Consider the following 23,929-nt stretch of genomic DNA (forward strand, 5'->3'; position numbering starts at 1 on the left):
TATACTTGTGTTTTTTATTTTGTTAAGCCTTACTGTTGATTACATACAGTAATACATGCAAACTGGTATTTATTGGATTTGTGGAGAACAAGCCCACTGCCACTAGTTCAGCTGCACACCGGAGGATGCTTTTACTATGGACGCTCACGGGGTCTAGTTACGTAATGCCACCAGAGAGGTGGCAAATACCCTTCTTTGCGGGCTGGGGGCAAGGCTTCATTCTTTGGACCTTCAGGTGGAATTTCTTCTTGTAGCTGCTGAACCTATACAAAAAAACAAAAGGTCCACACACAGCTTATCAGCATATTTTAAAGATGTAAATCTTTGCTTCTTTCTTATTTTACTTCAGGCTCAAACATAGGTACAGTGAAGATCCTTAAGTCACAAACGGAGCACCAACTTCACAAAATTCCCTCACTCAAGCTGCTTGGCTGAACTACGTAGTGTTGACCTGCAGCTTCTGCTATATGGATCATTTGAATCTCCAATTGTTACTTCAAACCTAGTTGTAACCTACTGAAAAAAAATAATGGAATACAAGGTTGCTAAACTAAAGAATAAAAATATCCTGTCTTATGCACTGTAAGATACCACACTACAAGTTATGGGTCCCAAGCCAACCTCTTCCAATGCCTTAAAAGAATTTTTCTTTTCTAGAAATTCAGCTGTTGACTACACTGGATTTACTTAAGCTTTGTGACTGTTTTGAGCTGGTATTTCTTGAAAGCTTACCAAGTGTACAGGTTACACAAATATCTAAGGGCCTAATTTGCTTAACTCCATAACACAATGTTGATCCTTATTTGTTACTTTTATTGCTTATGTTATAAGAAAGTGCATATTGGTTAAATACATAAGAATATTTTAGCTCCATCTATTTTACATTGTGATATTCTGTTTAACTACAACATTTGTGAAACTAAGTCCTGTCAATATCTAGGCTGCTAGTCCAGGCAAAGGTTTTCAGAGAAAGAAAGTAAGAAGCCTTAGCAAGGTAAAGCAAGGCTCTTTGAGTAGGTGTGGTATCTTTTATTAGATCAACTGAGTAGTTGGAAAAAAGTTCTTTGCAAGCTTTCAGGCACAAGCACCCTACTTCAGGACTGGGAGTCTCTGCTGTTATTCTGAGATCTCCAAGGAATGAAAGAAGCTAAAAGTGTGACAGGAGGTCAGTGAGAATGTAAATAAGTGGAAATTAGGAAAACAATGGGTAATAGGGGAGGCAGGGATGAGAGGGAAGTAGTGGGTGAAGGAATGCCAAAGGTAAGCAAGGGAGACTGCTGTAGATGACAAGTCTTAGTGCTGGCAGCAGTTAATATGTTGCCTGCATTCTAGGTGCTACCTCTGGGTTAGCATATAGCATATAGCTTTTCTCCAGTCCTGAGGTTACATACTTATAGTTGGTAGGGTCAGAAGGCACCTGAGCAGATCATCAAGTCCGATCCCCTGCCATGGCAGGAAAGAGTACTGGGGTCAAACGACCCCAGCGAGGTGTTCATCTAGCCTCCCCTTAAAGACCCCAGGGTAGGAGCCAGCACCACTTCTTTTGGAAGTTGGTTCCAGATCCTAGCTGCCCTGACAGTGAAGTAGCACCTCCTGATGTCTAGTCTGAATCTACCCTCTGCCAGCTTGTGACCATTATTTCTAGTCACTCCTGGTAGTGCTCGGGGGAACAGGGACTCCCCCATTGCCTGCTGGTCCCCCCTGACTAGTTTGTAAACAGCCACTAGATCCCCCCTCAACCTTCTCTTGTGGAGGCTGAACAGGTTCAGGTCCCGCAGCCTCTCCTCGTAGGGCCTGCCCTGCTGACCCCGATCATGCAAGTGGCCCTCCTCTGGACCCTCTCCATGTTGTCCACATCCCTCCTGAAGTGCGGTGCCCAGAACTGGACGCAGTACTCCAACTGCAGCCTGACCAGTGTCGCATAGAGGGGGAGGATCACCTCCTTGGACCTGCTCGAGATGCATCTGTGGATGCATGACAAGGTACGGTTGGCCTTCCTGTCGGCCCATATTCATTTTGGCATCAATAATGACTCCAAGATCCTTTTCTGCCTCTGCACTGATGAGAAGGGAGTTCCCCAGCCTGTAGGTATGCTGCAGGTTCTTCCCCCCCAGGTGCAGCACCTTGCACTTGTCAGTGTTGAAACCCATCCTGTTCTCATCCATCCTGTAACCTGTCTAGGTCTGATTGCAGCCTATTCCTCCCTTCTAGCATGCCCACATCCCCCCACATCTTAATGTCATCTGTGAATTTGAACAGGGTGCTTTTTACCCCCTTGTCCAAGTTGCTTACGAAGATGTTGAACAGTGCGGGCCCGAGGACTGAGCCCTGCGGAACCCCACTGCCCACATCCCTCAAGGTCGAATAAGACCTGTCCACCACCACTCTCTGGGTGCGGTCTTCCAGCCAGTTAGTAACTCATTTGACTGTGTAGGTGTTGACACCACAGTCCCCTAGTTTGTTTTTTTTTTAAATGAGAATGGGGTGAGAGACAGTGTCAAAGGCCTTCCTAAAGTCCAGAAAGACTATGTCCGCTGCTACACCTGCGTCTAAGGATTTTGTGACCTGGTCATAGAAGGCCACCAGGCTGGTCTGATGGGACCTGCCTCTAATGAACCCATGCTGGTTGCCCCTAAGCATAGTCTCCCCTGCTGGCCCCTCGCAGACATGCACCAGGATAATTCTCTCAAAAATGGTGTTTCCCCAGAAGTACTTATCTACTAAATGCTACTCATTAATGCTGAAATTTTATAGGGAAAGGAGGCAAGGTCAGGCCATTTCTCTATTCATCCTACTGAACATAACTTCTAGTGTAGTGGCTGCAACACTTTTAGCCCAGGGCTGTCTAACTTATGTGTGGTCAGGCGCTGTGCTGTATGGTCCTACCCTCTGCCCCCATGCTATTCCATGCTCCATGCTGTACTGCAAGCAATCCCCACTGCTTCCCCAGCCCTGTGGGCTGTGCCCTGCTACACCGATTGCACACTAAGTGAGCTTTGTTCTGCATTCAAGCAGTACTGACCTCCTTATCCCAGCTTTCCAACTGCAACTTCTTCCACTTTTCTCTTTTGGCAAAGTAATCAGGATACATTGCCTTCTCTGAAGGATGCCAGTATTCCAGGACCCATTCAGGAGCCTGTCCAAAGAGCAAACCAAGCACTAGATGAAAGAAACCATAAAATACAGCAACAGTACATATATCTTGGGCAACAGATGTCATGGGATGGGTAAATGGTCTGTGAAGCGCAGCATTTCATAACAATATATCTAGCTCTTACATAGCACTTCCCAGTAGATCTCTAATCATGTCAGGGATAAAATTACTGGCCTCTCCTCCATTTTACAGACCACTGAACAGATACTGGGAGGACAGTAACTTGCTTAAATGTCACTCAGAGCACAAGCAAGCAAGCTCAAGAGAGAATCCAAGGCTCATTAGTCCCATAGTGCTCTTTTCACTAAGCCAACTTATTCCCATTTCTCCCCTTGCAAGAAAAGCACCAGTTGCAGATGCTTGAATTAAGTTATAGAACAGCTGCAATTTACAATGGGTCTTGTGTTTAAGTTTGGTCACTACCATGTGTGGTAAAACCAGATGCAGCAATGAAAGGAAGATATGGAAGTTATAGCAGTTAGAGTTGCAAGACTAAAAATTCACCTCATTTTTTCTTATGCTGTCTGGTTCAGCAATCATATATCCATAAGAGGGGGGTTATAAAATGTACTCTGAAGTGCAGTCTAATCAAGAGCAGAAGCAGGATGCGTCAGTACACATCCTTGCAGGATTGTTGCTGTTAATTGCCTGTTACTATACAAAGTAACATCCAGGCTCTGTATAAGTACTATTTTCCCCCCCTCATTACCAATTTTCCAACTAATCCCACCCTTCCTCTTCATTCAGGTCCCTCATCTCCTACCTTGATAACTGCGGGCTACCTTTCCTGCCCCATTTATCCTGCCAAAGTCCATATCCCTCCCCAACCTGTTCAAAACGCAGCTAAGACCTTCCTGGTCATTTGCCTGAATCATGTAAACCCAAATCCTCTCAAAATGCTTCCATCGCTTCAAATTCAAGCTTCACGTTCTGTTTTCCAAGAACCCTCACAGCTTTGCACCTCCTTTGGGTGTAGACACAGAAGAAAGTACATGGATTTTACTTTGCAGTATACTGACTCCATAGTAAGGAGTGGACACAGGAACAGCTCTCCAAGTTGGTTACCTGCAGCAGGGACTATTACAGTGCCTGGCCAGGGAAGTGAGTGCGCGCTGAGCAAATCAATGACACATTTTTCATGGCTTGCGCATTGTAGTAAAGTTACACAGCATCATGCATATCACATGTATATCCTTGGGTGTGTCCATCACCTCAGTCTTCGTTTCTTTATCCCAATGTGCTCCTTATGCAGACCACACACCTGAACTAATCTTAAACATCACCACCCTCTTCAAATCCCACTTGCTGATATAGGAAAGGGTGGGTGCACTGTCCAATAGTCACAGTCTTATTGAAATGCATGTGAGGAACAAGAAAAAGACCACCTAAGGTTCACGCAACAACCTTAAAAACTTTCTATATAGATTTTTTTTTTTTTTTTTTTTTTTAAGAAAAACCCCAGGAATGTTAATGCAAATCTACCTTGGCTTTTTGTTATACCATGTATCACTGCAGTGTTGAACATGTGACAGTAATCCACAAATCAGAAATCAATCATTTACAACCTTAACTTGCAACATTTGAGTGAGAGGTTTTCTGGGGGAAGGGCAGGATAAAGAAATAGGGATCCGTTAACAGCCTTCATGGAAAATAAGAGCCCTAACAGAATGAAAAGAATAGCAGAGCATTACAAACCTACAACAGTGATGGAAATCCTCAGCCCCATCCCCAAAGCAAGAGGCAATGATGGTGTAAGAAGGCAGACCAGCATACAAGACCCATATTGCCAAACAGCCTGCTGGTATCTTACCTACCCTGTAGCAGTTATATCTCTCATAGGACGTGCCTCCTGGAGAGTCAGGGAAGATGTAAGGCTGAGGATGCTGCTTTATCCAAAATTCTTCCTCGCCAGCTTTTAGCAGTAGCGTTGCTTTCACCATATCCTTCTCATTCTTGTTTTTATCAAACCGATCTCTCAGCAAACAGGCATAGAATCTATACTTATCTCTGTAAGTACAAAAAACTTGCAATAGTTCTAGTGGGAAAGAAAGCAGATGTGTCAAAGGTTTCCAGTACAGGAATATTAGAAATGTCTCTATGCAGCATAGTCTTGTCCTCAAGTAAAGCTGATTTGTCCTCAGCTTTACAAATCAAATATTTTTCATCCTTTTCATCACCACTCATCAAGGAAATAGCAGCAGAAAGCCTTCTTAGGTCATCTATTCATTCTCTAACAAAGGCCTGCAGATTGTCCATTTAAATTAGTCCATCCCTCTGCCTGGTTATGCAAACCCAGGCAATTTCTAACCCAGGGGTCAGCAACGCTTTTGGGCAGTGCCAATAACACCAACCTCAACTTGTAAGATGCTGGCATACTAGAGGTGGACGGGGGAGCTGCGAGAGGCCTGATCCTTATCGTGACAGAGCAGCCCTAGCCCCTTCCCTGCTGTCCACCCAGCAAAGTGCCACACTCTGGTACTGGTTGGTGCCAGGGGTTGCCTACCCCTGATCTAACATTTCTAAACAGCAGGGGTTGGCAACCCCTGGTATGTGTGCCAAGTGTGGCACGCAAGGCCCTTTTGCCTGGCACGCGGCAGCCAGCCCCGATTCCAGGTAGCTGCTGCCAGCAACGGAGCCCGGGCTGCTCCGAGCAGGGCTTGCAGCATGCCAGCTGCCTCCTGGGAGCAGCCCAGGATCCTGGCTGGCAGCAGCTCCCCAGAGCCAGGGCCGGCTTCAGCCGGGAGGCTCCAAACAGCTGTGCCGGCTCCAGCACCAGCTCCCCACCAGTGCGTGCAGACCATGCCTCGGAGCAGGTGGTCAGGGTGGGGCCTGAGGCAGCACAGCCCTGGTCTCTCCCCCGCTCCCAGCACGGAGGTGATGAGCCCAGTGCTGCTGTTTGTAGCCAGCCCGCTGCTTGCTGCAGCTGCCCAGAGGCTGGGCTGGTTGCAAACAGCTGCACTGGGCTGATCACCTCCGTGCTGGGGCGAGGAAGAGACCAGGGCTGTGCTGCCTCAGGCCCTACCCCCACCACCTGCTCCGAGGCACGCCTGCATGCACCGGTGCAGAGCTGGTGCTAGAGCCTGGCACAGCTGTTTGGAGCCTCCCTGCTGAAGCTCTGGGGAGCTGCTGCCAGCCAGGATCCCAGGCTGCTCCCAGCAGGCAGCTGGGACGCTGCAAGCCCAGCTCGGAGCAGCCCCGGCTCCGTCGCTGGCAGCAGCTAGCTACCTGGAGTTGGGGTAGCTGCTGGCAGCCATAGAACCCAGGCTGTGGGGCAGGGGCTTTGGGTGGGAGGCCAGGGGCAGCAGGGCTGGGGGCCAGGGGCTTTGGGTGGGGGGCACAGAGCACAAGAAGGGCATCTTGCCATGTACCCCTTGCCCTCATTTTGTTTTTCTGCCATGCCGGCACTCCGGCACCTTCCGAGGTAGGCATTGTGGTGTTTTTCAGCACTCCGGCCCAAAAACGTTGCCCACCCCTGCTATAGAGGATCTGTGCTCTCATCACCAGAATGCTCAGCAAAGTTCTTCATCAACTTGCATCATGAATAGTTATCTTCTTCAGTGAACTTGGCTGCAACCCAGTACCTCTTAAGATCACACCAAATGCTAATACTAAGATAGTCTTCTTGGCACACTACTTTTTGCATATATCCACTCAGAATCCCTCCATGGGCTCCCTTTTCACTTCCACATCAGTAGTTCCAGTCTTTATCCTTGAGCCCTTTCACAGAAGTGTCCTGTTTGACCTAATTATTCTAGTACTAGGCACTGTCCACCACACAGTTTTTCCCTTAGCTTTGCACTTTCTCCCATGTTGCTCCTTCTGCAAACAGCAGAATTATGAAAACTACCATTGTGCTCATACGTTATCTATTATGGAAAATGATTAGGGACAGGGATACCTCTCCAGGGATCTCTCTTTACATTTGTGGAGTATCATCATGCCAAATACTTTGCTCTTACTGCAATGTTTCTAGCATGCTAACATAATATGCAAAAGCTTCATAACCATGAGAAAGAAGATGCAAGTGCTTGTAGACATGGATCACTCAAGTATTTGTAGAGCACAATTGGACCAGGTGATCTCAACTAAAGCCAGTGAGTACTATAAATAATTCATAACGTCAGAAGGGACCATTACATTTGCCTTCATATGACCTCCTGCATAACCCTGGCCAAAGGAAGTCCCCCAGTTATTTCTGCATCAAGCAAACAGCTTCTGCTGGATCCATGGCATGGGCATCAAATTTGCTTCATGCCCCAGGCTGGATCTAGGCCACTGGGCTCCTTGCCGGGCAGATCCAGCCTGGGGCACAAGGAGGTGGAAGCTGCTGCAGCTGCACCTCTAACCTGGAGCAAGTGGCTGGAGCTGGAGCTGGTGCTGCCGCTCCTCTGACCCCAGGCATGCAGCAGTGGCTCTATCCCTTGCCCCATGTTACAGCAGTAGCTCCAGCATGAATCAGAGATACAGCCACGGCAGTAGGGGCAGGCAACATGGCCTGAGGGCAACCAGGGCTAGGTCACAACCCTCGCTTGCTCTCCTGCCCATCACCAGGACCCAGGGGTCTGCAGAAGGAGACATCCCTGCACGGCTGGCAGTGGTGCCAGGGCTGTGTTTTTGCTGCCTGGATTCACGGTGCATCCAGTCATTCAAATCCCGCAGTCAGGCTCCACGCCACCCATAGCTGCCACATCGCACAGGGCAGGCGGGTCCTTCCTTCCCTCCTCACGGCTGCTGCTGGCAAGACCTCGCAGGGTGCAAGGAGCTGGACTCCTGCAGGACGGGGTGCAGCCAGGATCCAGCCTCAGCCTGACCCCTCCCCTACCCCCTGCAAGCGCTGCAGCCTCCCACCGTCAGGGGGCGCTGCTCACAGAGAGGCTGAGCGGGGTAGTCCTCCCACGCATGCGCAATCCCTCCAAGCTGAACTGGGTGCCACTCCCCCCACGCATGCGCACTCCTCCGCACCCAAGGACCAGGCCCCTGCGTCATGGGCGGGGGGGGAGGGGGGGCTGCAAGGAGACACCGCGCGGGGCGGGAGGCGCCCTCACCGGTGGATGCACCAGGACTCGAGGTGGCGCTGCGCGCGCTTGTAGAGACGCAGCACCTTCTGTCGGTGTGTCAGGTACCCCGCCATCTTGGGCCGGCGACGCTCCGCCCTCCGCGCCTCTTGGCCCGGGGCGCGGGGGGTGCCGGGAAGGGGGCGGAATCCTCCGCCCTCGGCGCACGCGCGATAGCCGCCCGTCGCCGCCGCAGACATGAGCCGCTGCAAGTTCGTCGGTGAGGGGGGAGGGGCGCGCGGGCGGGGCCGGGCATGGGGTGGGGAGTGGGGGGCGGCTGCCCGCCACGGGGCACGACCTGCAGCGTGTGTACGTGTACAGGTGTGGATGAGGTGTGCATGGGGACACGTGTGTACTTTGTGTACGTGTGTGTACCTGCACGTATAGATGTGTGTATGGTGCACACACGTGTGTGTATATAAACCTGCATATATAGATCTGTGTGTATAGGTACCTGCATGTACGGATGTGTGTCTGTGTGTGTATGGTGTACATGCGTGTGTGTATAGGTACCTGCAGGTATAGGTGTGTGTATGCTGCACGCGTGTGTGTACACCGGTATACATATATACCTGCACGTTTAGATGTGTGTGTATGGTGCACATGTGTGTGTGTACCTGTAAGGGGGTATGCGTGTGTGTATAGGTGTGCACACACACGTGTGTACAGGCAGTCCTTGGACTTACGACACAACTGGTTCCTGAAAATTGTGTCTTAATTTGAAACCTCGTTAATTTGGAACTGATTTTCCCATCGCAGCAGTGTTATCAATGGGGGATTGGTTCCTGAACCAAGGCCCGATACCCTATTTTCACCAAAAATAACCCAGAATTTTGTACTCAGTCAATTATAGATGAGGAATATAGCTACATTAATGTATTTATATTGTAAATAGCAATCAAATAGCTTCCCACCAAGGCTGCTTGCAGTGTAGCTGCAGCCAACCAGGTACTGCTGGGCTCCTTGCCTGCAGCAGCTTCTCCTCCCTCTGCTGCCTGACTCTGGGCAGAGGAATAGGGGGAAAGAGGGGAGAAGAGCTAAGCTACAGCTGGGTGGCTCCTGTCCCACTATGGAGGACTCCAGCTCCAGACTGCCTTCCACCCACAGGTGGCTGCTCAATGCACCAGGCAGCCAGAAGCAGGAGCTGGATTCCCCATTGTTTCATACATGCAGCACCTACACAACTTAGTCTGAAGTTAAACTGTTCTATGATCCATCCAAGGCACTATTAATACTTCATAAGCAGGAGTGCTTAGAGATGCACGTCACACCCCACCTTAATGCACACCCGGCTGCAGAACAGTCATTTAAGATGTGTAATATAAATATATTCACACCAACCTTGTCACTTGTAACCCACAGGCACCTTGGACTTAAGAGTTAAGATAGCACATCACCAAGTCCCACCAAAGTATACTTGTGTTTTTTATTTTGTTAAGCCTTACTGCTGATTACATACAGTAATACATGCAAACTGGTATTTATTGGATTTGTGGAGAACAAGCCCACTGCCACTAGTTCAGCTGCACACCGGAGGATGCTTTTACTATGGACGCTCACGGGGTCTAGTTACGTAATGCCACCAGAGAGGTGGCAAATACCCTTCTTTGCGGGCTGGGGGCAAGGCTTCATTCTTTGGACCTTCAGGTGGAATTTCTTCTTGTAGCTGCTGAACCTATACAAAAAAACAAAAGGTCCACACACAGCTTATCAGCATATTTTAAAGATGTAAATCTTTGCTTCTTTCTTATTTTACTTCAGGCTCAAACATAGGTACAGTGAAGATCCTTAAGTCACAAACGGAGCACCAACTTCACAAAATTCCCTCACTCAAGCTGCTTGGCTGAACTACGTAGTGTTGACCTGCAGCTTCTGCTATATGGATCATTTGAATCTCCAATTGTTACTTCAAACCTAGTTGTAACCTACTGAAAAAAAATAATGGAATACAAGGTTGCTAAACTAAAGAATAAAAATATCCTGTCTTATGCACTGTAAGATACCACACTACAAGTTATGGGTCCCAAGCCAACCTCTTCCAATGCCTTAAAAGAATTTTTCTTTTCTAGAAATTCAGCTGTTGACTACACTGGATTTACTTAAGCTTTGTGACTGTTTTGAGCTGGTATTTCTTGAAAGCTTACCAAATGTACAGGTTACACAAATATCTAAGGGCCTAATTTGCTTAACTCCATAACACAATGTTGATCCTTATTTGTTACTTGTATTGCTTATAAGAAAGTGCATATTGGTTAAATACATAAGAATATTTTAGCTCCATCTATTTTACATTGTGATATTCTGTTTAACTACAACATTTGTGAAACTAAGTCCTGTCAATTTCTAGGCTGCTAGTCCAGGCAAAGGTTTTCAGAGAAAGAAAGTAAGAAGCCTTAGCAAGGTAAAGCAAGGCTCTTTGAGTAGGTGTGGTATCTTTTATTAGATCAACTGAGTAGTTGGAAAAAAGTTCTTTGCAAGCTTTCAGGCACAAGCACCCTACTTCAGGACTGGGAGTCTCTGCTGTTGTTCTGAGATCTCCAAGGAATGAAAGAAGCTAAAAGTGTGACAGGAGGTCAGTGAGAATGTAAATAAGTGGAAATTAGGAAAACAATGGGTAATAGGGGAGGCAGGGATGAGAGGGAAGTAGTGGGTGAAGGAATGCCAAAGGTAAGCAAGGGAGACTGCTGTAGATGACAAGTCTTAGTGCTGGCAGCAGTTAATATGTTGCCTGCATTCTAGGTGCTACCTCTGGGTTAGCATATAGCATATAGCTTTTCTCCAGTCCTGAGGTTACATACTTATAGTTGGTAGGGTCAGAAGGCACCTGAGCAGATCATCAAGTCCGATCCCCTGCCATGGCAGGAAAGAGTACTGGGGTCAGACAACCCCAGCGAGGTGTTCATCTAGCCTCCCCTTAAAGACCCCAGGGTAGGAGCCAGCACCACTTCTTTTGGAAGTTGGTTCCAGATCCCAGCTGCCCTGACAGTGAAGTAGCACCTCCTGATGTCTAGTCTGAATCTACCCTCTGCCAGCTTGTGACCATTATTTCTAGTCACTCCTGGTAGTGCTCGGGGGAACAGGGACTCCCCCATTGCCTGCTGGTCCCCCCTGACTAGTTTGTAAACAGCCACTAGATCCCCCCTCAACCTTCTCTTGTGGAGGCTGAACAGGTTCAGGTCCCGCAGCCTCTCCTCGTAGGGCCTGCCCTGCTGACCCCGATCATGCAAGTGGCCCTCCTCTGGACCCTCTCCATGTTGTCCACATCCCTCCTGAAGTGCGGTGCCCAGAACTGGACGCAGCACTCCAACTGCAGCCTGACCAGTGTCGCATAGAGGGGGAGGATCACCTCCTTGGACCTGCTCGAGATGCATCTGTGGATGCATGACAAGGTACGGTTGGCCTTCCTGTCGGCCCATATTCATTTTGGCATCAATAATGACTCCAAGATCCTTTTCTGCCTCTGCACTGATGAGAAAGGAGTTCCCCAGCCTGTAGGTATGCTGCAGGTTCTTCCCCCCCAGGTGCAGCACCTTGCACTTGTCAGTGTTGAAACCCATCCTGTTCTCATCCACCCTGTAACCTGTCTAGGTCTGACTGCAGCCTATTCCTCCCTTCTAGCATGCCCACATCCCCCCACATCTTAATGTCATCTGTGAATTTGAACAGGGTGCTTTTTACCCCCTTGTCCAAGTTGCTTATGAAGATGTTGAACAGTGCGGGCCCGAGGACTGAGCCCTGCGGAACCCCACTGCCCACATCCCTCAAGGTCGAATAAGACCTGTCCACCACCACTCTCTGGGTGCGGTCTTCCAGCCAGTTAGTAACTCATTTGACTGTGTAGGTGTTGACACCACAGTCCCCTAGTTTGTTTTTTTTTTTAAATGAGAATGGGGTGAGAGACAGTGTCAAAGGCCTTCCTAAAGTCCAGAAAGACTATGTCCGCTGCTACACCTGCGTCTAAGGATTTTGTGACCTGGTCATAGAAGGCCACCAGGCTGGTCTGATGGGACCTGCCTCTAATGAATCCATGCTGGTTGCCCCTAAGCATAGTCTCCCCTGCTGGCCCCTCGCAGACATGCACCAGGATAATTCTCTCAAAAATGGTGTTTCCCCAGAAGTACTTATCTACTAAATGCTACTCATTAATGCTGAAATTTTATAGGGAAAGGAGGCAAGGTCAGGCCATTTCTCTATTCATCCTACTGAACATAACTTCTAGTGTAGTGGCTGCAACACTTTTAGCCCAGGGCTGTCTAACTTATGTGTGGTCAGGCGCTGTGCTGTATGGTCCTACCCTCTGCCCCCATGCTATTCCATGCTCCATGCTGTACTGCAAGCAATCCCCACTGCTTCCCCAGCCCTGTGGGCTGTGCCCTGCTACACTGCCCCAGGGGCAGGAAGCAAAAGCTGGAGGAGGGGTGAGAACTTAGGGGCTGCAGGTTAACCATGAGGAGTTACTTTCATGCCTAAATTGGGCATTTCTTTTCACTCAGTAAGAGTCTTTAATACATTAAATTTGATTTCTTTAAACTCAGATTGCACACTAAGTGAGCTTTGTTCTGCATTCAAGCAGTACTGACCTCCTTATCCCAGCTTTCCAACTGCAACTTCTTCCACTTTTCTCTTTTGGCAAAGTAATCAGGATACATTGCCTTCTCTGAAGGATGCCAGTATTCCAGGACCCATTCAGGAGCCTGTCCAAAGAGCAAACCAAGCACTAGATGAAAGAAACCATAAAATACAGCAACAGTACATATATCTTGGGCAACAGATGTCATGGGATGGGTAAATGGTCTGTGAAGCGCAGCATTTCATAACAATATATCTAGCTCTTACATAGCACTTCCCAGTAGATCTCTAATCATGTCAGGGATAAAATTACTGGCCTCTCCTCCATTTTACAGACCACTGAACAGATACTGGGAGGACAGTAACTTGCTTAAATGTCACTCAGAGCACAAGCAAGCAAGCTCAAGAGAGAATCCAAGGCTCATTAGTCCCATAGTGCTCTTTTCACTAAGCCAACTTATTCCCATTTCTCCCCTTGCAAGAAAAGCACCAGTTGCAGATGCTTGAATTAAGTTATAGAACAGCTGCAATTTACAATGGGTCTTGTGTTTAAGTTTGGTCACTACCATGTGTGGTAAAACCAGATGCAGCAATGAAAGGAAGATATGGAAGTTATAGCAGTTAAAGTTGCAAGACTAAAAATTCACCTCATTTTTTCTTATGCTGTCTGGTTCAGCAATCATATATCCATAAGAGGGGGGTTATAAAATGTACTCTGAAGTGCAGTCTAATCAAGAGCAGAAGCAGGATGCGTCAGTACACATCCTTGCAGGATTGTTGCTGTTAATTGCCTGTTACTATACAAAGTAACATCCAGGCTCTGTATAAGTACTATTTTCCCCCCCTCATTACCAATTTTCCAACTAATCCCACCCTTCCTCTTCATTCAGGTCCCTCATCTCCTACCTTGATAACTGCGGGCTACCTTTCCTGCCCCATTTATCCTGCCAAAGTCCATATCCCTCCCCAACCTGTTCAAAACGCAGCTAAGACCTTCCTGGTCATTTGCCTGAATCATGTAAACCCAAATCCTCTCAAAATGCTTCCATCGCTTCAAATTCAAGCTTCACGTTCTGTTTTCCAAGAACCCTCACAGCTTTGCACCTCCTTTGGGTGTAGACACAGAAGAAAGTACATGGATTTTACTTTGCAGTATACTGACTCCATAGTAAGGAGTGGACACAGGAACAGCTCTCCAAGTTGGTTACCTGCAGCAGGGACTATTACAGTGCCTGGCCAGGGAAGTGAGTGCGCGCTGAGCAAATCAATGACACATTTTTCATGGCTTGCGCATTGTAGTAAAGTTACACAGCATCATGCATATCACATGTATATCCTTGGGTGTGTCCATCACCTCAGTCTTCATTTCTTTATCCCAATGTGCTCCTTATGCAGACCACACACCTGAACTAATCTTAAACATCACCACCCTCTTCAAATCCCACTTGCTGATATAGGAAAGGGTGGGTGCATTGTCCAATAGTCACAGTCTTATTGAAATGCATGTGAGGAACAAGAAAAAGACCACCTAAGGTTCACGCAACAACCTTAAAAACTTTCTATATAGATTTTTTTTTTTTTAAGAAAAACCCCAGGAATGTTAATGCAAATCTACCTTGGCTTTTTGTTATACCATGTATCACTGCAGTGTTGAACATGTGACAGTAATCCACAAATCAGAAATCAATCATTTACAACCTTAACTTGCAACATTTGAGTGAGAGGTTTTTTGGGGGAAGGGCAGGATAAAGAAATAGGGATCCGTTAACAGCCTTCATGGAAAATAAGAGCCCTAACAGAATGAAAAGAATAGCAGAGCATTACAAACCTACAACAGTGATGGAAATCCTCAGCCCCATCCCCAAAGCAAGAGGCAACGATGGTGTAAGAAGGCAGACCAGCATACAAGACCCATATTGCCAAACAGCCTGCTGGTATCTTACCTACCCTGTAGCAGTTATATCTCTCATAGGACGTGCCTCCTGGAGAGTCAGGGAAGATGTAAGGCTGAGGATGCTGCTTTATCCAAAATTCTTCCTCGCCAGCTTTTAGCAGTAGCGTTGCTTTCACCATATCCTTCTCATTCTTGTTTTTATCAAACCGATCTCTCAGCAAACAGGCATAGAATCTATACTTATCTCTGTAAGTACAAAAAACTTGCAATAGTTCTAGTGGGAAAGAAAGCAGATGTGTCAAAGGTTTCCAGTACAGGAATATTAGAAATGTCTCTATGCAGCATAGTCTTGTCCTCAAGTAAAGCTGATTTGTCCTCAGCTTTACAAATCAAATATTTTTCACCCTTTTCATCACCACTCATCAAGGAAATAGCAGCAGAAAGCCTTCTTAGGTCATCTATTCATTCTCTAACAAAGGCCTGCAGATTGTCCATTTAAATTAGTCCATCCCTCTGCCTGGTTATGCAAACCCAGGCAATTTCTAACCCAGGGGTCAGCAACGCTTTTGGGCAGTGCCAATAACACCAACCTCAACTTGTAAGATGCTGGCATACTAGAGGTGGACGGGGGAGCTGCGAGAGGCCTGATCCTTATCGTGACAGAGCAGCCCTAGCCCCTTCCCTGCTGTCCACCCAGCAAAGTGCCACACTCTGGTACTGGTTGGTGCCAGGGGTTGCCTACCCCTGATCTAACATTTCTAAACAGCAGGGGTTGGCAACCCCTGGTATGTGTGCCAAGTGTGGCACGCAAGGCCCTTTTGCCTGGCACGCGGCAGCCAGCCCCGATTCCAGGTAGCTGCTGCCAGCAACGGAGCCCGGGCTGCTCCGAGCAGGGCTTGCAGCATGCCAGCTGCCTCCTGGGAGCAGCCCAGGATCCTGGCTGGCAGCAGCTCCCCAGAGCCAGGGCCGGCTTCAGCCGGGAGGCTCCAAACAGCTGTGCCGGCTCCAGCACCAGCTCCCCACCAGTGCGTGCAGACCATGCCTCGGAGCAGGTGGTCAGGGTGGGGCCTGAGGCAGCACAGCCCTGGTCTCTCCCCCGCTCCCAGCACGGAGGTGATGAGCCCAGTGCTGCTGTTTGTAGCCAGCCCGCTGCTTGCTGCAGCTGCCCAGAGGCTGGGCTGGTTGCAAACAGCTGCACTGGGCTGATCACCTCCGTGCTGGGGCGAGGAAGAGACCAGGGCTGTGCTGCCTCAGGCCCTACCCCCACCACCTGCTCCGAGACACGCCTGCATGCACCGGTGCAGAGCTGGTGCTAGAGCCTGGCACAGCTGTTTGGAGCCTCCCTGCTGAAGCTCTGGGGAGCTGCTGCCAGCCAGGATCCCAGGCTGCTCCCAGCAGGCAGCTGGGACGCTGCAAGCCCAGCTCGGAGCAGCCCCAGCTCCGTCGCTGGCAGCAGCTAGCTACCTGGAGTTGGGGTAGCTGCTGGCAGCCATAGAACCCAGGCTGTGGGGCAGGGGCTTTGGGTGGGAGGCCAGGGGCAGCAGGGCTGGGGGCCAGGGGCTTTGGGTGGGGGGCACAGAGCACAAGAAGGGCATCTTGCCATGTACCCCTTGCCCTCATTTTGTTTTTCTGCCATGCCGGCACTCCGGCACCTTCCGAGGTAGGCATTGTGGTGTTTTTCAGCACTCCGGCCCAAAAACGTTGCCCACCCCTGCTATAGAGGATCTGTGCTCTCATCACCAGAATGCTCAGCAAAGTTCTTCATCAACTTGCATCATGAATAGTTATCTTCTTCAGTGAACTTGGCTGCAACCCAGTACCTCTTAAGATCACACCAAATGCTAATACTAAGATAGTCTTCTTGGCACACTACTTTTTGCATATATCCACTCAGAATCCCTCCATGGGCTCCCTTTTCACTTCCACATCAGTAGTTCCAGTCTTTATCCTTGAGCCCTTTCACAGAAGTGTCCTGTTTGACCTAATTATTCTAGTACTAGGCACTGTCCACCACACAGTTTTTCCCTTAGCTTTGCACTTTCTCCCATGTTGCTCCTTCTGCAAACAGCAGAATTATGAAAACTACCATTGTGCTCATACGTTATCTATTATGGAAAATGATTAGGGACAGGGATACCTCTCCAGGGATCTCTCTTTACATTTGTGGAGTATCATCATGCCAAATACTTTGCTCTTACTGCAATGTTTCTAGCATGCTAACATAATATGCAAAAGCTTCATAACCATGAGAAAGAAGATGCAAGTGCTTGTAGACATGGATCACTCAAGTATTTGTAGAGCACAATTGGACCAGGTGATCTCAACTAAAGCCAGTGAGTACTATAAATAATTCATAACGTCAGAAGGGACCATTACATTTGCCTTCATATGACCTCCTGCATAACCCTGGCCAAAGGAAGTCCCCCAGTTATTTCTGCATCAAGCAAACAGCTTCTGCTGGATCCATGGCATGGGCATCAAATTTGCTTCATGCCCCAGGCTGGATCTAGGCCACTGGGCTCCTTGCCGGGCAGATCCAGCCTGGGGCACAAGGAGGTGGAAGCTGCTGCAGCTGCACCTCTAACCTGGAGCAAGTGGCTGGAGCTGGTGCTGCCGCTCCTCTGACCCCAGGCATGCAGCAGTGGCTCTATCCCTTGCCCCATGTTACAGCAGTAGCTCCAGCATGAATCAGAGATACAGCCACGGCAGTAGGGGCAGGCAACATGGCCTGAGGGCAACCAGGGCTAGGTCACAACCCTCGCTTGCTCTCCTGCCCATCACCAGGACCCAGGGGTCTGCAGAAGGAGACATCCCTGCACGGCTGGCAGTGGTGCCAGGGCTGTGTTTTTGCTGCCTGGATTCACGGTGCATCCAGTCATTCAAATCCCGCAGTCAGGCTCCACGCCACCCATAGCTGCCACATCGCACAGGGCAGGCGGGTCCTTCCTTCCCTCCTCACGGCTGCTGCTGGCAAGACCTCGCAGGGTGCAAGGAGCTGGACTCCTGCAGGACGGGGTGCAGCCAGGATCCAGCCTCAGCCTGACCCCTCCCCTACCCCCTGCAAGCGCTGCAGCCTCCCACCGTCAGGGGGCGCTGCTCACAGAGAGGCTGAGCGGGGTAGTCCTCCCACGCATGCGCAATCCCTCCAAGCTGAACTGGGACGCCACTCCCCCCACGCATGCGCACTCCCCCGCACCCAAGGACCAGGCCCCTGCGTCATGGGCGGGGGGGGAGGGGGGGCTGCAAGGAGACACCGCGCGGGGCGGGAGGCGCCCTCACCGGTGGATGCACCAGGACTCGAGGTGGCGCTGCGCGCGCTTGTAGAGACGCAGCACCTTCTGTCGGTGTGTCAGGTACCCCGCCATCTTGGGCCGGCGACGCTCCGCCCTCCGCGCCTCTTGGCCCGGGGCGCGGGGGGTGCCGGGAAGGGGGCGGAATCCTCCGCCCTCGACGCACGCGCGGTAGCCGCCCGTCGCCGCCGCAGACATGAGCCGCTGCAAGTTCGTCGGTGAGGGGGGAGGGGCGCGCGGGCGGGGCCGGGCATGGGGTGGGGAGTGGGGGGCGGCTGCCCGCCACGGGGCACGACCTGCAGCGTGTGTACGTGTACAGGTGTGGATGAGGTGTGCATGGGGACACGTGTGTACTTTGTGTACGTGTGTGTACCTGCACGTATAGATGTGTGTATGGTGCACACACGTGTGTGTATATAAACCTGCATATATAGATCTGTGTGTATAGGTACCTGCATGTACGGATGTGTGTCTGTGTGTGTATGGTGTACATGCGTGTGTGTATAGGTACCTGCAGGTATAGGTGTGTGTATGCTGCACGCGTGTGTGTACACCGGTATACATATATACCTGCACGTTTAGATGTGTGTGTATGGTGCACATGTGTGTGTGTACCTGTAAGGGGGTATGCGTGTGTGTATAGGTGTGCACACACACGTGTGTACAGGCAGTCCTTGGACTTACGACACAACTGGTTCCTGAAAATTGTGTCTTAATTTGAAACCTCGTTAATTTGGAACTGATTTTCCCATCGCAGCAGTGTTATCAATGGGGGATTGGTTCCTGAACCAAGGCCCGATACCCTATTTTCACCAAAAATAACCCAGAATTTTGTACTCAGTCAATTATAGATGAGGAATATAGCTACATTAATGTATTTATATTGTAAATAGCAATCAAATAGCTTCCCACCAAGGCTGCTTGCAGTGTAGCTGCAGCCAACCAGGTACTGCTGGGCTCCTTGCCTGCAGCAGCTTCTCCTCCCTCTGCTGCCTGACTCTGGGCAGAGGAATAGGGGGAAAGAGGGGAGAAGAGCTAAGCTACAGCTGGGTGGCTCCTGTCCCACTATGGAGGACTCCAGCTCCAGACTGCCTTCCACCCACAGGTGGCTGCTCAATGCACCAGGCAGCCAGAAGCAGGAGCTGGATTCCCCATTGTTTCATACATGCAGCACCTACACAACTTAGTCTGAAGTTAAACTGTTCTATGATCCATCCAAGGCACTATTAATACTTCATAAGCAGGAGTGCTTAGAGATGCACGTCACACCCCACCTTAATGCACACCCGGCTGCAGAACAGTCATTTAAGATGTGTAATATAAATATATTCACACCAACCTTGTCACTTGTAACCCACAGGCACCTTGGACTTAAGAGTTAAGATAGCACATCACCAAGTCCCACCAAAGTATACTTGTGTTTTTTATTTTGTTAAGCCTTACTGCTGATTACATACAGTAATACATGCAAACTGGTATTTATTGGATTTGTGGAGAACAAGCCCACTGCCACTAGTTCAGCTGCACACCGGAGGATGCTTTTACTATGGACGCTCACGGGGTCTAGTTACGTAATGCCACCAGAGAGGTGGCAAATACCCTTCTTTGCGGGCTGGGGGCAAGGCTTCATTCTTTGGACCTTCAGGTGGAATTTCTTCTTGTAGCTGCTGAACCTATACAAAAAAACAAAAGGTCCACACACAGCTTATCAGCATATTTTAAAGATGTAAATCTTTGCTTCTTTCTTATTTTACTTCAGGCTCAAACATAGGTACAGTGAAGATCCTTAAGTCACAAACGGAGCACCAACTTCACAAAATTCCCTCACTCAAGCTGCTTGGCTGAACTACGTAGTGTTGACCTGCAGCTTCTGCTATATGGATCATTTGAATCTCCAATTGTTACTTCAAACCTAGTTGTAACCTACTGAAAAAAAATAATGGAATACAAGGTTGCTAAACTAAAGAATAAAAATATCCTGTCTTATGCACTGTAAGATACCACACTACAAGTTATGGGTCCCAAGCCAACCTCTTCCAATGCCTTAAAAGAATTTTTCTTTTCTAGAAATTCAGCTGTTGACTACACTGGATTTACTTAAGCTTTGTGACTGTTTTGAGCTGGTATTTCTTGAAAGCTTACCAAATGTACAGGTTACACAAATATCTAAGGGCCTAATTTGCTTAACTCCATAACACAATGTTGATCCTTATTTGTTACTTGTATTGCTTATAAGAAAGTGCATATTGGTTAAATACATAAGAATATTTTAGCTCCATCTATTTTACATTGTGATATTCTGTTTAACTACAACATTTGTGAAACTAAGTCCTGTCAATTTCTAGGCTGCTAGTCCAGGCAAAGGTTTTCAGAGAAAGAAAGTAAGAAGCCTTAGCAAGGTAAAGCAAGGCTCTTTGAGTAGGTGTGGTATCTTTTATTAGATCAACTGAGTAGTTGGAAAAAAGTTCTTTGCAAGCTTTCAGGCACAAGCACCCTACTTCAGGACTGGGAGTCTCTGCTGTTGTTCTGAGATCTCCAAGGAATGAAAGAAGCTAAAAGTGTGACAGGAGGTCAGTGAGAATGTAAATAAGTGGAAATTAGGAAAACAATGGGTAATAGGGGAGGCAGGGATGAGAGGGAAGTAGTGGGTGAAGGAATGCCAAAGGTAAGCAAGGGAGACTGCTGTAGATGACAAGTCTTAGTGCTGGCAGCAGTTAATATGTTGCCTGCATTCTAGGTGCTACCTCTGGGTTAGCATATAGCATATAGCTTTTCTCCAGTCCTGAGGTTACATACTTATAGTTGGTAGGGTCAGAAGGCACCTGAGCAGATCATCAAGTCCGATCCCCTGCCATGGCAGGAAAGAGTACTGGGGTCAGACAACCCCAGCGAGGTGTTCATCTAGCCTCCCCTTAAAGACCCCAGGGTAGGAGCCAGCACCACTTCTTTTGGAAGTTGGTTCCAGATCCCAGCTGCCCTGACAGTGAAGTAGCACCTCCTGATGTCTAGTCTGAATCTACCCTCTGCCAGCTTGTGACCATTATTTCTAGTCACTCCTGGTAGTGCTCGGGGGAACAGGGACTCCCCCATTGCCTGCTGGTCCCCCCTGACTAGTTTGTAAACAGCCACTAGATCCCCCCTCAACCTTCTCTTGTGGAGGCTGAACAGGTTCAGGTCCCGCAGCCTCTCCTCGTAGGGCCTGCCCTGCTGACCCCGATCATGCAAGTGGCCCTCCTCTGGACCCTCTCCATGTTGTCCACATCCCTCCTGAAGTGCGGTGCCCAGAACTGGACGCAGCACTCCAACTGCAGCCTGACCAGTGTCGCATAGAGGGGGAGGATCACCTCCTTGGACCTGCTCGAGATGCATCTGTGGATGCATGACAAGGTACGGTTGGCCTTCCTGTCGGCCCATATTCATTTTGGCATCAATAATGACTCCAAGATCCTTTTCTGCCTCTGCACTGATGAGAAAGGAGTTCCCCAGCCTGTAGGTATGCTGCAGGTTCTTCCCCCCCAGGTGCAGCACCTTGCACTTGTCAGTGTTGAAACCCATCCTGTTCTCATCCACCCTGTAACCTGTCTAGGTCTGACTGCAGCCTATTCCTCCCTTCTAGCATGCCCACATCCCCCCACATCTTAATGTCATCTGTGAATTTGAACAGGGTGCTTTTTACCCCCTTGTCCAAGTTGCTTATGAAGATGTTGAACAGTGCGGGCCCGAGGACTGAGCCCTGCGGAACCCCACTGCCCACATCCCTCAAGGTCGAATAAGACCTGTCCACCACCACTCTCTGGGTGCGGTCTTCCAGCCAGTTAGTAACTCATTTGACTGTGTAGGTGTTGACACCACAGTCCCCTAGTTTGTTTTTTTTTTTAAATGAGAATGGGGTGAGAGACAGTGTCAAAGGCCTTCCTAAAGTCCAGAAAGACTATGTCCGCTGCTACACCTGCGTCTAAGGATTTTGTGACCTGGTCATAGAAGGCCACCAGGCTGGTCTGATGGGACCTGCCTCTAATGAATCCATGCTGGTTGCCCCTAAGCATAGTCTCCCCTGCTGGCCCCTCGCAGACATGCACCAGGATAATTCTCTCAAAAATGGTGTTTCCCCAGAAGTACTTATCTACTAAATGCTACTCATTAATGCTGAAATTTTATAGGGAAAGGAGGCAAGGTCAGGCCATTTCTCTATTCATCCTACTGAACATAACTTCTAGTGTAGTGGCTGCAACACTTTTAGCCCAGGGCTGTCTAACTTATGTGTGGTCAGGCGCTGTGCTGTATGGTCCTACCCTCTGCCCCCATGCTATTCCATGCTCCATGCTGTACTGCAAGCAATCCCCACTGCTTCCCCAGCCCTGTGGGCTGTGCCCTGCTACACTGCCCCAGGGGCAGGAAGCAAAAGCTGGAGGAGGGGTGAGAACTTAGGGGCTGCAGGTTAACCATGAGGAGTTACTTTCATGCCTAAATTGGGCATTTCTTTTCACTCAGTAAGAGTCTTTAATACATTAAATTTGATTTCTTTAAACTCAGATTGCACACTAAGTGAGCTTTGTTCTGCATTCAAGCAGTACTGACCTCCTTATCCCAGCTTTCCAACTGCAACTTCTTCCACTTTTCTCTTTTGGCAAAGTAATCAGGATACATTGCCTTCTCTGAAGGATGCCAGTATTCCAGGACCCATTCAGGAGCCTGTCCAAAGAGCAAACCAAGCACTAGATGAAAGAAACCATAAAATACAGCAACAGTACATATATCTTGGGCAACAGATGTCATGGGATGGGTAAATGGTCTGTGAAGCGCAGCATTTCATAACAATATATCTAGCTCTTACATAGCACTTCCCAGTAGATCTCTAATCATGTCAGGGATAAAATTACTGGCCTCTCCTCCATTTTACAGACCACTGAACAGATACTGGGAGGACAGTAACTTGCTTAAATGTCACTCAGAGCACAAGCAAGCAAGCTCAAGAGAGAATCCAAGGCTCATTAGTCCCATAGTGCTCTTTTCACTAAGCCAACTTATTCCCATTTCTCCCCTTGCAAGAAAAGCACCAGTTGCAGATGCTTGAATTAAGTTATAGAACAGCTGCAATTTACAATGGGTCTTGTGTTTAAGTTTGGTCACTACCATGTGTGGTAAAACCAGATGCAGCAATGAAAGGAAGATATGGAAGTTATAGCAGTTAAAGTTGCAAGACTAAAAATTCACCTCATTTTTTCTTATGCTGTCTGGTTCAGCAATCATATATCCATAAGAGGGGGGTTATAAAATGTACTCTGAAGTGCAGTCTAATCAAGAGCAGAAGCAGGATGCGTCAGTACACATCCTTGCAGGATTGTTGCTGTTAATTGCCTGTTACTATACAAAGTAACATCCAGGCTCTGTATAAGTACTATTTTCCCCCCCTCATTACCAATTTTCCAACTAATCCCACCCTTCCTCTTCATTCAGGTCCCTCATCTCCTACCTTGATAACTGCGGGCTACCTTTCCTGCCCCATTTATCCTGCCAAAGTCCATATCCCTCCCCAACCTGTTCAAAACGCAGCTAAGACCTTCCTGGTCATTTGCCTGAATCATGTAAACCCAAATCCTCTCAAAATGCTTCCATCGCTTCAAATTCAAGCTTCACGTTCTGTTTTCCAAGAACCCTCACAGCTTTGCACCTCCTTTGGGTGTAGACACAGAAGAAAGTACATGGATTTTACTTTGCAGTATACTGACTCCATAGTAAGGAGTGGACACAGGAACAGCTCTCCAAGTTGGTTACCTGCAGCAGGGACTATTACAGTGCCTGGCCAGGGAAGTGAGTGCGCGCTGAGCAAATCAATGACACATTTTTCATGGCTTGCGCATTGTAGTAAAGTTACACAGCATCATGCATATCACATGTATATCCTTGGGTGTGTCCATCACCTCAGTCTTCATTTCTTTATCCCAATGTGCTCCTTATGCAGACCACA

General features: G+C 48.6%; 3 protein-coding genes and 2 long non-coding RNA genes across 8 annotated transcripts in view; 2 read left to right on the forward strand and 3 right to left on the reverse strand.

The window, feature by feature from the left end:
• On the reverse strand, window positions 1-8,408 carry LOC132249229 (NADH dehydrogenase [ubiquinone] 1 beta subcomplex subunit 9-like). Of its 2 annotated transcripts, none has more exons than XM_059723776.1 (4): window positions 8,200-8,408; window positions 4,969-5,161; window positions 3,023-3,136; window positions 1-263 (listed from the first exon to the last, which is right to left on the reverse strand). In XM_059723776.1, the coding sequence occupies exons 1-4, from the start codon at window positions 8,406-8,408 to the stop codon at window positions 135-137; spliced, it is 645 nt and encodes a 214-aa protein (XP_059579759.1). In that variant the 3' UTR covers window positions 1-134. The 2 variants fall into 2 exon arrangements, with proteins under 2 accessions (XP_059579759.1, XP_059579760.1); XM_059723777.1 differs by having other exon boundaries at window positions 8,256-8,278.
• Window positions 8,342-10,488, forward strand: LOC132249234 (uncharacterized). Its single transcript, XR_009460632.1, has 2 exons — window positions 8,342-8,428; window positions 9,970-10,488. It is a non-coding gene; the product is annotated as an uncharacterized LOC132249234 (long non-coding RNA).
• Window positions 9,621-18,159, reverse strand: LOC132249228 (NADH dehydrogenase [ubiquinone] 1 beta subcomplex subunit 9-like). 2 transcript variants are annotated; one of them, XM_059723774.1, is made up of 4 exons: window positions 17,951-18,159; window positions 14,725-14,917; window positions 12,789-12,902; window positions 9,621-9,883 (listed from the first exon to the last, which is right to left on the reverse strand). In XM_059723774.1, the coding sequence occupies exons 1-4, from the start codon at window positions 18,157-18,159 to the stop codon at window positions 9,755-9,757; spliced, it is 645 nt and encodes a 214-aa protein (XP_059579757.1). In that variant the 3' UTR covers window positions 9,621-9,754. The 2 variants fall into 2 exon arrangements, with proteins under 2 accessions (XP_059579757.1, XP_059579758.1); XM_059723775.1 differs by having other exon boundaries at window positions 18,007-18,028.
• LOC132249233 (uncharacterized) lies at window positions 18,091-20,239 on the forward strand. Its single transcript, XR_009460631.1, has 2 exons — window positions 18,091-18,179; window positions 19,721-20,239. It is a non-coding gene; the product is annotated as an uncharacterized LOC132249233 (long non-coding RNA).
• The window catches only part of LOC132249226 (NADH dehydrogenase [ubiquinone] 1 beta subcomplex subunit 9-like), an 8,544-nt gene continuing 3,986 nt past the window's right edge, over window positions 19,372-23,929 (reverse strand). For both annotated transcript variants that reach the window (XM_059723769.1, XM_059723770.1), the window contains exons 3-4: window positions 22,540-22,653; window positions 19,372-19,634 (exon numbers count right to left, since the gene is read on the reverse strand). In XM_059723769.1, coding sequence (XP_059579752.1) covers window positions 19,506-19,634; window positions 22,540-22,653 — 243 coding nt within the window. In that variant the 3' untranslated portion in view covers window positions 19,372-19,505. The remainder of the gene's footprint in view (window positions 19,635-22,539; window positions 22,654-23,929) is intronic.

The sequence above is a fragment of the Alligator mississippiensis genome, chromosome 3, assembly GCF_030867095.1.
Source record: "Alligator mississippiensis isolate rAllMis1 chromosome 3, rAllMis1, whole genome shotgun sequence".
NCBI lineage: Eukaryota > Metazoa > Chordata > Crocodylia > Alligatoridae > Alligator > Alligator mississippiensis.